At 39.7% G+C, this 13,326-nt stretch overlaps 1 protein-coding gene across 1 annotated transcript in view; it reads right to left on the bottom strand.

Annotated features, from left to right (window-relative positions):
* Nucleotides 1-7: 7 nt before the first annotated feature.
* The window catches only part of LOC103776683 (FH1/FH2 domain-containing protein 3-like), a gene marked incomplete at both ends in the record, with an annotated part of 42,271 nt that continues 28,952 nt past the window's right edge, over nucleotides 8-13,326 (bottom strand). Inside the window, 3 exons of the mRNA XM_008944208.1 lie at nucleotides 8-60; nucleotides 1,426-1,569; nucleotides 8,040-8,134. Of these exons, the coding sequence (XP_008942456.1) occupies nucleotides 8-60; nucleotides 1,426-1,569; nucleotides 8,040-8,134 (292 nt within the window). The remainder of the gene's footprint in view (nucleotides 61-1,425; nucleotides 1,570-8,039; nucleotides 8,135-13,326) is intronic.

Genomic DNA, 13,326 nt, shown 5'->3' on the forward strand with positions numbered 1-13,326 from the left:
CCTGCGCCCGCTGGGCGGCGGCTCCGCGCTCTCGTCTCCGTCCTCGTGCCTCAGCGTCACCTGCGAAGGAGAGGAGGAAAGGCTGCTGACGCGGCTCCTGCAGGCACCACCGGCCCTCACGCCCAGGCTTTAAAAATTAACTGATCTCAACAGGATTCACTCTTACTAGCATTCCTATAGCTAGCCCTGCATGTTGCTGACTGTCCATTCGCATTCATACGGCTATCTTCTTGTTGCCATCAGTCTCGCTATTCTGGTAATTCTTACCAGATATGACTTCAACAAAACAAGGCAGGGATAAGTGTGATAACTCTGCTTAGGGTACAAAATCTGTTCCAGTTGGGAAGAAGAGATTCTTCAGATAAAGAACAGCACTGGCACCAAAAAGAAAGAATATGCATAGGCCCGTCTAAATTTAGTCAGGTCATCAAGAGAAGGCTGGTACGCAACTAAGGCAACTGCTAATTTTGCAATTAAGTATTTCAGTTGGTGCAGCACGCTAAAACGCCCTGCTTTTAAGATTAACAATTGTATTTTTAAAAGCATTGTATGAGCTGATGCCTCTGACAATAGCAAAAGACAGAAGAATGTGGAGCCCTGCCATTCGCAGCATCCTATTTCGGCCTGACTCTTCCTGCAAACTGCTACATATAAAACTTAATTCTGTGGAAGTCAGTGAAGTGACATGGGTGCAGAGTTGATAAAGAAAATGGAGAATCAAATCTAGCAAATCCATTGCTGGACTTAGCCAAAGATAAAGTTGTTTCATTTCATCACACCAGAACATGAATTCACGTTTACATTACATTAACTTAATCCAAAACCTCCCCAAGTCCAGCAATTCTCAAAGTCTGAAAAGAGGCTAATTATTAAGAAATTGCATATCCTACCCTTATACATAAATACTTCACAAGTAGTAATGTTATACCTAGGTGGTGAATGTGGAGTCACTCCTTACTCCACTGCTGTGAACTGTGCACTGGTCCGGTGTAAATTCATAAACAGGGACTTTCTGGGTATTCGGCTGCAGAGCAAGTGGAATTTCTGAATTTGAGTTCAGCTGAACCTTTTTCATGAGCCGAATACTTCTGCATATGGAAAGAACTTCTACTTACTTCAGGATATGTAACTTACAGTCTAAGAAGTTTTAATTGCAGGCAGAACGGTCTCTAAGGAGGCTAGTAAATGTGCTGGTTTGCTTTGGAGTATGCCCCAGCTTTGGTATGAAATCCATTTGCGAGAAATGCAGCCATGTGCCACAGCAGGTCACTTATATGATGGCGTATAATACTTCTAGCAACCAGATGTTTCTCTTTTAAAATAAAATAGATAACCAAATTTCACCTAGGTTACATTCCCCTCCTCCTCTCGGCTTTGAAGTCTGCACAAGCTGTAAGATGCATAAAACAGGACATGTTATGTTACCTCATAAATGTTAAATTGCTCCACTAAGTCCAAGTCTGTTCCTTTCTTGTTCAAGTGTCTCTGTGAAATAGCTTCAATGCCTAGCTCTTCCAGACAGTCCACCACGTCGTAGAAGGAGTCTTGATCTGGCAACCCCAACAGCGTCTAAGAATCAAAGGAAAAATATTTAAATCTGTTTGTTTTGAAAAGAATTAAACAAAGGTTTTTAAAAGCAGGTGGCAAGTGGTGCTATGTATGATTTCAATAAAGTAAAACCCATAACGTGGGATTAGAGACACCGCTAGAAAATAAAAAACAAGTGTCACAGCTTTTAACAAACAACTCTGTGCCCTATGTAGAAAAATGAATAATTGGCAAAACAAATCAATGTTGTTATTTCATACAAAGAAGTATGGAAAAAGTGGGTCTTTAAATACACAGTTGGATTCTTTCTGGCTTCATTCAAGTACAGATTTAAAGAACTGTGAATGTTACAGCATCAAACACAGGGATGAAAGCAAAGAGAGAGGAAAAAAAATGGTTTGGCTAAAACTAGTGAAGCTGATTTCCTACTGATTTCTGTAAGTTAGGCCTTTAGGAGAAAAAGTCCAATGCACAGCTGTGTGAAGTCAGGACAGCAGGAAATATCCTGCACTATGTGCCTACTGTCCTCCACACCTGCAGCAGAGGTCAATCTCCCAGTGCACAGATTGTTTTATATGTCACAGATATTGGCTCCTCTCTTCCCTTTCTCCCTTTCAACTTCAAAAGTCTTAAAAAAGGTTCACTCCTTAACTCCTATAAAATGTTAAAAGAGTAACTAATTCCTGATTGTGGGATAAGTTGTTACCAGTGACACTGGACAGGAGCTTTTGCAGACTAGAAAAAAAAGAATGACAATAATAACAGCTATTGAAAATTACCTGTTTGAGTTCTGGACTTTCTATGGCACCTGCTCGATAGCCAAGAGACAGCACTTTTCTTACCACTTCCTATTTTTTTTGTGAATTCAGAAGACAGAGAAAAGGATGGAGGTCTTTCACAGTATACCATGTATACCATAGCTTGCCAATGCAGTGTATGCAGCAGGAGGGACTGAATCAAGCAACTTAAAGCTTTATTGTAGAGAGATGCATGGGAAGAGGACATGAGCACTGGACAACTTTGCTCAGAGCACAAGTGAACTTCACCCACCAGAGTCCTGCAGACATCCACAGAGGTAACAGAAAACACTACTATTCTGGCTTGCCACTGATTTCTACCCAGCTCGTGCTGACTTTTTACTGCTCCTTATGGATGATGCAGGAACATGACCGTAATCCTGTGCACGTGGAGCAGAAGCTGCTGAACATACTGTCCAGCCTACTTGCAGAGGAACACACCCCTCATCATAAGAATCAGTCTATACAGAGCTGTTTCTACTACATACCTGAGTGCAGACTGGAAGCAACACAGTTATTCTGGATTAGCTCACCAGAGAGACACTTACTCTGAAATAGTTTTCTCTCTCCTATTTAATTAGCTAAGAAACTTATCTATACTCCTAGCAGAGGTGAAAAAGAGCAAGAGATGAAGACAGCACATGCAAAAGGCCCTCTCCAGAAAGTTTCATCTTCTCATGCACTCTGAGAATACTGGTTTTTCAGAGCCTGGCTTTTCCAAAATGGCTCTGAGCATGCAAGTGCAGAAGAGAGCAGCCACTCTGGGGTGCATCCCTACGCCCAGCAGCTTTACACTCAGGAAAACTGGTCTGAATTATGTGACTAAAAAGAGAGAGGAATAGAGACCTCACATATTCTGCCTTGTTGAAGCACCTCCTTTCGATGAAATAAAGCACTGGAAAAAAAAAGCCATTGAGGTATTTTTAATTTTTTTTTTTCTTTATTTTTAACCAAACATAACATGGCAACATTTTCTTATTCAGTCACTTACAGGACTATTGTTTGATGTCTCATGAGGTCCACTGCAACAGGGATGTTTAGCACAAAAAGTAATGAACTTTGAGGGCTGTATGTTCAGGGTTACACATTCAGGCTCCAACTAAGAATTTATCTCTGCCCAGGACAGTATATAAGCCTCTGTTTAAAATCCACTGAAGATCATGAAACAAACTTTTTCCAAACAGTGTTGAAAATGGATACCACGCACATTTTGTTCCTTCCTAAACTGGTGCTCAGCATTGAGTAAAAAATTGAGAATTCAGTAAATGAAGATATAAATTCACTGTAAATTCAATGGAGCTTTAACAAGGATATGGAAATATTATAACATAAAATGATGTTTGATTATCAGGCTTACTTTTGCTTATGGAAGAAGTAGACAGCAACTACACTGACCTGAGTGTCTTCATGCACATTAAGATGTGATGTCTCATGTACAAAAAAGTAAACAAAAAAAATCAGACTAAGCATTTGCTTCCTAAAATATCAGAAAATGGTCTTAATGTTGATATGCAGATAACCCACACTCAAGTATAGCTTTTTTAAACTCGGAGGTGAGGCAGGCTGTAGACAGGGAAAACAGCATCACAAGGCAGTACTTACGAGCCACCTTGCTTTTGTCAGTAGCCTTTTATTGGTTAATATAATTTCAGATCATGCAGCAATGGAAATTCCATTTTTACTGCATGCTACCAGCCAGAACTGGGCAATTGAATGCTGAAGTACAGAAATTAAATATTTTTCCTCTGTTTAATGACAGTTTGTCATTAAACTCACAGATCCATTTTCAGATCCTAATGCATATAAAATTAAATTTCTAACATTACAAAATGAGATGCAAAAGGGCGCCACTGGTGTCACAACAAGGTCAGCTCAGTGTAGAACAGGAGAAAGATTTTTGCAGCAAGTAAACACAAGGGACACAAAGTACTTTCATAAATGAATGCTTAATTCTGAGTTGTGATATTAGAAAACAAGAGTGGGCCCCCATTGTCTTAGTGGTTTCATAAAAGAAACAAAAGCTGCAAACAGCAAAGCAGAGGCTGTAAATCGGGCAGGTCCTTTCAAGGTCCTTGCTCCCTCCCAAGTACCTAGTTAGGCTGAAAATGATAATCCAGTATTAAAATACACATACAAGTCCCAAATAGTTCCTCCTGCTCCGAACACTGAATTGTACAAAGTGAAAACCTGTCTAGAGAATTAAAATTTAGCCACTTGGAGAAGCATGTTTAAACCATACTCTGTCATTTGCTTGCTGAATTTTGTTACAGTCTCGCTGCTCAAACGAAAGCTGGGTTTTTAAATCTGAAACTCTTCAGAACTCAGGTGTACAAAGAAAGCATGAACATGAATATCAAGACTCATTCCTATGCCTCTATCCAGTTTTGGTTTGAGGAAACACCCCTGAATTAAGATTTGTATTTGTTAGTTGTGTGATTTTCCCAAATGCTTTCCCAAGCCCTTGCAGGAAAGCCAGTGCAGCTTTGAGTTTTTCCCTCTCAAGCATCTTCCCTCTCAAGCTTTTGGAATGGTGAACTAAATTAAAACCAAAACCCCAGCCTGAGAGTTTTGAGCTTGATATATCTTCTTAACAACATTTTTAGCAAAGTCTAAACAATGCATTTTACCTACCACGAGCTCTAACAATCCTGATAGAGAGGTAAGGAAATGAATGAAGTTTTATCGGGGGAAAAAAAAGTTTTATGGGAATGTAACAGCCAAATGTTTTACTAGATAATAAAACCTATTAGACAACATACTCAACTGGTCATAGCACAATAGTCTTATCACTACATAGCCTTAGTTATGTTTCTGAACAAAACCTGACATAAATCAGCGCTAGGCTATGCCTGGCTTCAGACTGAAAGTTTCTCTTTATTTGTAGTTTTTAAAAAGCATAGCCCTGGATGATACTAGCTAGCAAAACTAGCATGTATGGTGCCTTGTGTTATGTACAGAACAATCACAGTATAAAGCAGTGAGGCAGAGAGGACACAGGCAACAGAAAGTCCATTTGATGTGCAATGCCACACACGCAAGTCCAACCAATACAAGAGAATTGCTCTGGTTAGGCAACATCCAACAGACTGAACTTCACAAGAGGGCCCATGCACTAGACAGAGGGACATAAGCTAGACCTTTCATGCTATGGTGAGAAGCACTATATGGTAAATAACACATTACAGGGCACTAGCTAAGTTTTCAATTGCTTTGGGCTAGGAAGAAGCCAGCTGCCATGCTAACACCACATTGGCATGAAACAGCATTTTTTCAACTGCAGATGATGGACTGCTGGTGGGTGGTCCTCTAGGCTCCCACCAGTAGCCACTGGTGTGGAAAGTGGTGCTTAAATTCTAGTCTTATACTGGACCTGCTGAAAAACATTCGGTGCTTAAACTGACTATTCTAAGGTATCTTAATTTTTCTCTACCTTGTAATTATTTTACCTATTTTTTTTAAAAAAAATGTATGGTATGAGAGAATAAGCAAAATTAAATACAACTAAAAAGAAAATCAACAGCAATCTTCTAAGTACAAAGCTTCCAGTGTAATTGCAATAACGAGGAGGGTTTATAGCAGTTAATTAGAAAGTTAATTAAGCACAACAGAGAATTTTCTTTCTGTATTTGATAAGTAGGCTGGCTTTTTTTTTTCCTATACAAAGCAAATACAGAGGCTTTAATCCATCTGGAGTTCAGTAATAAAAATGAAGTAAGTAGAGCTTAGAATAAGATCTAACAGATCATAGGAAGCAACCAAAGGAAGATAACAAAGCTTATACCGGAAGTATCTGCATTGACATCAGTCTCGTTTAAGAGAGTCATTAATGCCTAAATCCCTCCAAATTGAGAGGGTTAATGAAAAGTTAGTGTAAGTAAACTGGTTATGCATCAACAAAAGAGAGGAAGAGGATAAAAGGATTGGAGCAATTCTTAGATCTGGGCAGATGTGTTTTCTGCTCTTGAGCAGGAAGGAAAAGAGTCTCTAAATGTATACATGGATAAAGAAAAAGGAACAGAAGTATGCTTCCTTAAGAGAAATCCCTCATGAGGACTCTGCCTGCACTGAAAACTTGGACACTTCCTTGCCTAGAGAAGCTGAAACCATCTGAGGCTTCTCTGTATTCTCTGTGGGGGAAAAAAATTACAACTGTGACATGCTGCTTGCTGTTTGCTCTATAATCACAAAAAAAATCCCATTAAAAACATCATAAAGCTGTCCATAAGCCAACTCATAATTATAAGTGTGGCACTGTGGGATTCCTCCCTTCCTTGATCTTCATAACTGCCTTGTTCCTTTGACTGCAAGATGCTTTTTCTTTTTGTGTGTTTTTAAAGAACTACCTCCTCCTAAAATAACTTTATTTGTAGTGAAAAACTCAGACTAAGGGAATCAACGATAGGATAACATAGCGTCAAGACAGAACAAAATTTCTGAAGAAGCCAAACACCAGGTAGATTACAACTGTGCAAATGATGAACCGAATTATTTCAGAAAGAGAAATCTGTACACAAAACAATGAGGAATAAGACAGAGACATTAAAAACTAGTCACCTTGGCTTTAGTAGCAGCTACAGACAGAAATAAAACTGGTGATGTCTTTCAGAAAGAGGACATCAATAAGATAAGGTGGTCTTTTAAAGTCAAGAGGAACCTTGCTGCCATGTGAGCAGGAGCAGGGGTGGCTCTAAGTAAGAGCTCAGTACCATCAGTGATGTTACCTGGAGAGGTTAGACCCTCTCAGGCATCTTTGATGGACAGTATCTGCCACTGAGAAATCATTTCATTAAAAAAAAGCAAAGCAACCCACGGCCCCAGGTGTGTAGCCATGAGCCCAATGAGCTGGCAGCTTGATTTATGACCAGCCTGGAATAAACTCAGGACCTGTAAATTAATATAATGACTAATAATAATATTCCATAGTACTCTGGCCAATTAAGTATAATCATAAAGCACATGGTTATTTTGATTTTCTAATAGTTATAATGACCTTCTGTGCTTTTTGGAAAAAAATCCATTTTTAATTTTAGTCATCCTAAGTTTTGTCTAGGACTAGACACTATTTTTTTAATGAATTTACACTAAAAAATTTCTAAATTCTGCAGGCCTTTCACTTTCTCCCTCCTCATAGCACAAGTACTTCAGATAACACTTGATTTTACTGCAAAACTACTACTTGCAATACAGGACACAGAAACTATAAAGAAAGAAGCAAAAAATACAACTTTTTATTTTTAAGCAGAAACACTCTTACTAGTACTCAGACATGTTAAATTCATCATATTTCATTTGCAGTAAAAAAAAAAAAACTAAACCAACTGAACTAGAAAACTGTGCACAATGTAAGCTTTTGTGAGCAAGTGATCTTTTCACCAGCACTTGCTTTCTCTCTCCCCTTGGATAACGGGTTGAGAGAGTTTGTTGAGTTTTGTTTTGCACTGCGTCACCAGCCCTGGGAGAGGAGCCATGTCATAACACATTCCCACACAGATGTAGCAAAACAGCAATTCTGCTCCCATCCTGCCTCTGGGTGACTGCAACACAGGTAACAACAGCGTGCTGATTGCTTACAGCTTGTCCTGCAATGTCTCCGGGACAGGTCTCCTTTGTCATATATTCTCAACAGTGAAGGTGGGTACATAACTGCAAATACTACCAGTATCTCCACCAGTTATGCTAACAAAGTATACTAACCTTGTTAACCAAGGTCATTGCGTAAACCAGTAGCTCAGTATCAACCCCATCCTTCTCCTCCAGGATCTCCATGATGTTAGACCATGGCTTGGCTCCTAGAAGAAAAGGAGAAACCATTGGCAGAGATGATTAAAATGGAAAGCTATAGCATCAACAGTTATCCAAGAAGTAGCACAAGTTGGAGTATATGGCCCATGTGGAATATGAAGCTGAAAGGTTCAGCTTCCTCTACAGTCTCCCCTCCTTCACAGAGGGTGAAGTTAGTGCACACCATGAAAGCTGCAGGGCATCCTAATGCAAGGATCTAAAATACGCCAGGTGGTCTTTCCCCAAAGGTACTGATTTCTCTCCCTTGATGATCAAGGAAACTTTGTTAACCTAGACTGATTGACAGAGAATTTCTAAAAATCAGGTGGGAGGAATTTTACCCTGCCAATCATAGGTTCACATAGGCTTAGATCAATCTTCAAAAACCTGTGTGCTATGCTTTCAATGCACCTGTTACTCACATTCCTAGTACTTACTAGTGAGTTACGCTGCATTAAGGTAAGTCCTGCTACCAAAACAGTGTGTCAGAGTAACACAGTTTTCTCAATTTACAAGCTGCCTCAGATAAAAGAAATCCTCAATGAGGAGAAAAGATTTTTACTGTCAATAATACTCAAATTATTTCACTAAGAATCTCCTCTATAGAACTTTCAGATAACTTTCTCATGTATTTTTACTGAGGTCAAAATTTGTCCTTCTAGTTACGATGTATTTCCTTGACTTGCACGCTGATTTGCATTTGCATGGTTATCTGATCCCTAAATCCAAGTGGCTTAGTGAGTCATTGTGTCAAAAATGTCAGACAGACAATGCCAGTCAGACTCCAGATAACCTCTTGGAAGATACCTTGTAAACCTTTCCATCCTATTTCATTTGGCTAACAGGAAGATGGTTGCATTTACTAAATTAAACAAATAAACGTACGTAACTATTTTATCAAGGAAACTGAAGAAGCAGTGTTTTGTTTGGAGTAAAATTAAAGGTGAGGAGGACAAAGCAGAAAGCCAAACCTAACCTAGAGATACTCAATTCAACTACACAACCATAAATGTGAGTCTCCATTTCAGAAGGAAATGGGCAGTGTATTCCAACAGCCCACATCCCTAAACACTATAGGGATGAAGATAATTTGAGTATAATCAGGCAGTAAAATGCAAACATTTCATCTCAACCACTTGTTGCTGACTGATCAGTGACCTCAAGGCTAAAATTCTTACAGTGGTAAGGATCCTTCCTTATTCATGCTGATACTATGTATATATCCTGGTGCAGAGACATTGAATCTCTGCTAACCAAGGATCTCTGTTTTCAGATGGGCAGTGGCAGTGCACTCTGTGGAAAAACCTGCCTACTAATGAACACAGGGACAGCAGCGTTTCTGCTTTCTCTCCCGCTCTTTTTGAGAGAGTCTGATCTTTACTACTGAATAATAAATCAGAGCTTTCTTATCTCGAGCAAAATCAAAGGAGGGAGGGCATCCAATCTCAGCTCTGCAGACGTATTCATGTGCATTACTAATTAAATACTAATTCAAATACATGGTTGTAAGGAAAATACAGTAGACACCTCATTACCAGATTCTCTATATTACCAGACATTTTGTGCAGTACATGTTCAAAAGACATGTGGAACAAATTCACTTGGCTCACAAATGATATATGATCATCAGGAATGATATCCTCAGTACAAAAATGTCTTCCTGTGGTTTCCAGTGAAAAATAAAAATGGAAGAAAATAAGAAAGAGAAACAAAAAGAGGAAACTATGCAAGTCTGATTTACAACATTACCATAAAATATTAATTACTTAAATCCACTGAATTATTCAGTGAGACTCCTTCTAGGGAAACATGACTTTTATTACACAGGCAGGTTTTATTCTTATTGGAACGATCCTAGTTTGTATTTTAAAGATAGTATCTCCGTGTTTGACTTTTTTACCTGAATATCTTTGATAACTTTGCTATCATCATAAAATAATATCGTCAGGATTATCTTGCTGTTTTCCTGCAAGGATTATATATAATTTTATTCTACCCATGCTGCTTCTGTATTTCAGAATACAATTTTTAAAAATTGTTCATCAGGCACACTTAATAGTAAGGCAGCCTGTAACAGCTCATGTGTCTTTCAAAGGCTTTACTGAAGTTGCAGCTACTAAACCTGGGCAATTTCCAAAATCTAGTCTTAAATTTGAAATGCTTCATCTATTCACTTACTAAAAACAAGAGGAGGCAGTACCATCAATTGTTTTGACAGAACAACTCCAATTTCTACAAGAGTAAACCCTTCTTTTCAAATGCTATTTTCCTCATTTTGATCTCAAGCTGAACAGCTAAAAAGTGAACATGGAAGTAGCCCTAAGGCTGTCTACCCCCTGGGGACAAGACAGTTCTGGTGTGGAAGTTGCGCCATGAACTTACTGCATTACTATACTTTGGTCAATGTCCATTGCTAACACATAAGGACGATCTATAGTTTCCAACCAATGATCTGGACAGCATGGGATACAGGCAGATCTGCTCTCATCCACTCTCACACCCTTAGCTTAGATTTCCAAATAATGCTGTTCCTGAAGAGTCACCACTTATAAAGATGAGACCACATGCTGGACACATCAAAACATCAGGGCAATATTTCTGTAATGATAGAACCACAGTGAAAAATCTTCTTTCAAGCTACATAGAAAAAGCTTTGTGAAAGACACTATGGACACCATACACTAAAAAAATGTTGACATTTCTAAACTCACTGTCTGCAATGATGCTCATATAACAGATATGACAAACATGATGTAAATTTTCGCTTTTCCTTGAAAAGGCTTTTTGTATTGTGAGGCATATTAAAAGCTCTCCGTTTATAGGTGGATAGGAACCTTTGAGGAAACTATTACACAGAGCTTTTTTGTGTAACATTCGGAATATACCACACCCTGAAAAACCTAAACTCAAATCTAGGTTTGGCAACGCATATGTATTTCTAGTAAAAAATGTAAATCCATTTAATATTTGTATATTATGGAGTTTTTTTTTTTAAAAATAGTAAGTAAAATCATTTATGTTTGTCAGTTCTCAAACAGGTTTACTTTCCTGCCCAACTCCTCCACCTGATTGTGATGAAGAAGAATGATGATATGAAAGAAAGATGACGTTGCATTCCAGCGATTCTTCTGGAAGCAGCCTGGGACATTCCCATACGGTTATGAATTCCAAGCAGGACTCGTGGCAAAATAGATGGGAGGGATGAAACAGGCTCACTGAAGTAAAACAGCTGAGGCTGAGCTTTGTGTGTGTTCTCCTGCCTTCTAATGGGTAAAATGAGAACTGCTCGACTGCCTTTCAGAGGCTTCTTGCTGGTCACAGCTCATTATTTTGGCTACTGTGACAGAAAGGCTGGAGCCTGAACCCTGATGCTACTTACAGCACTCTGAGTAGCCACCCATGGTGCATAAACATGCAGAGAACTATGAGGCCACAACAATTAAGCCTATATGAAATTCATAAAGCCTATTTATTGAATAAAGTTTCCTATCATTTTACAGCTCAGTCTTTTCTCAGCTTCCCCTTTAGATGTTTTTATGTATTTAATTTAATGCTGTCATTCATGTCTTACACAAAATCTTGAGATCACAACTACATGGGATGTGCACAGTGTGTATAAAGCATGAAGAACCTTGCATCAGGCCATACATGAAGACTGTCACCAACTTACAGAGTATCTGTCTTTAGTAGCCATAGGATGGAAAGGTAGAAATACTACTGGAAAGGCATGAATATATTGTACTCCTGGATATTTAAAAATGTGAACATCAAAGTTCGCATAGCTCAAAGCCAAGCAGCCCCAGGCAGCAGGAGTGCAAGGCCAGTTCCACTTTTCAGAGCTCCCACAGCCCCAGGTATGCTTAAACTGACAAAAGATAAAATTCCTTTGGGGCTCTGAAAAAAGAAAGGCCAGAAAGAGGGGGGTGGGCTAGACAGAAGTATAATTAGAAGCTTCTTCCTATATGATGAGAGTCATGCAATTATTCACTTACAGTCTGCTTGTATCTGAGAGTTAAGGCTGCAAATGAGCCAGCAGTGTGCACTGGCAGCCCAGAAAGCCAACCAGATCCTGGGCTGCATCAAGAGAAGTGTGGCCAGCAGGTCGAGGGAGGTGATTCTCCCCCTCTACTCTGCTCTGGTGAGACCCCACCTGGAGTACTGCATCCAGTTCTGGAGCCCCCATTACAAGAGGGACGTGGACCTGCTGGAGCGTGTCCAGAGAAGGGCCACGAGAATGATCCGAGGGCTGGAGCAGCTCTCCTAGGAGGACAGACTGAGAGAGTTGGGGCTGTTCAGTCTGGAGAAGAGAAGGCTCCGAGGGGACCTTATTGTGGCCTTCCAGTATCTTAGGGGGGCCTACAAGTAAGCTGGGGAGGGACTTTTTAGGATATCATCAGGTAATGACAGGACTAGGGGGAATGGGGCAAAGTTTCAAGTGAGTAGATTCAGACTGGACATGAGGAAGAAGTTCTTCCCCCTGAGAGTGGTGAGACCCTGGAATGGGGTGCCCAGGATGGTGGTTGAGGCCCCATCCCTGGGGGTCTTTAAGGCCAGGCTGGCTGAGGCTCTGGGCAGCCTGATCTAGTGGGAGGTGTCCCTGCTCATGGCAGAGGGGTTGGAACTGGGGGATCCTTGTGGTCCCCTCCAACCCTGACAGATTCTGATCTGTTTTAGCAGAGGACTTAGTAGTGTTGGCTTAATGGTTGGACTTGATGATCTTAAAGGTCTCTTCCAACCTAAAGGAATCTATGATTCTGTGGATCTCTGTACTGCAGTTTACATATGGATCTATTCTCACATGGAAGCCACAGGTGGGATTGCTTTGAAACCAAGCTGAGTTAATATGGGGGTCCTTCATGTTCATCATGTGTGGTACATATGTGGAGGAATTATGTCATATCTCATCACCTTGTACATACATGAAACGCTGGAATTCTTTCAAAGCAGTGCTAAACTTAATTATATACCTGCAAGACTTAAGATGTTTCAAGTTTCATGCTTTCTTCCTCTATATTTCTGTTCCATTAAATCTGTCATTAAAGGCAGGTATTCCTCAGCTGTAAGCCACTAATTTCAAAACATCAATTAAAATGTAGCACATCTACAGCTAAAAGTGAAGGGCTATTACACTGATGACCTAAAAAAAAAGAACTGCATTAAAAACAGGGTAAAAAAAACCCTTCTCTTGTAGAAAAGCACA

This window comes from Merops nubicus, unplaced genomic scaffold (assembly GCF_000691845.1).
Source record: "Merops nubicus isolate BGI_N331 unplaced genomic scaffold, ASM69184v1 scaffold45570, whole genome shotgun sequence".
Lineage (NCBI taxonomy): Eukaryota > Metazoa > Chordata > Aves > Coraciiformes > Meropidae > Merops > Merops nubicus.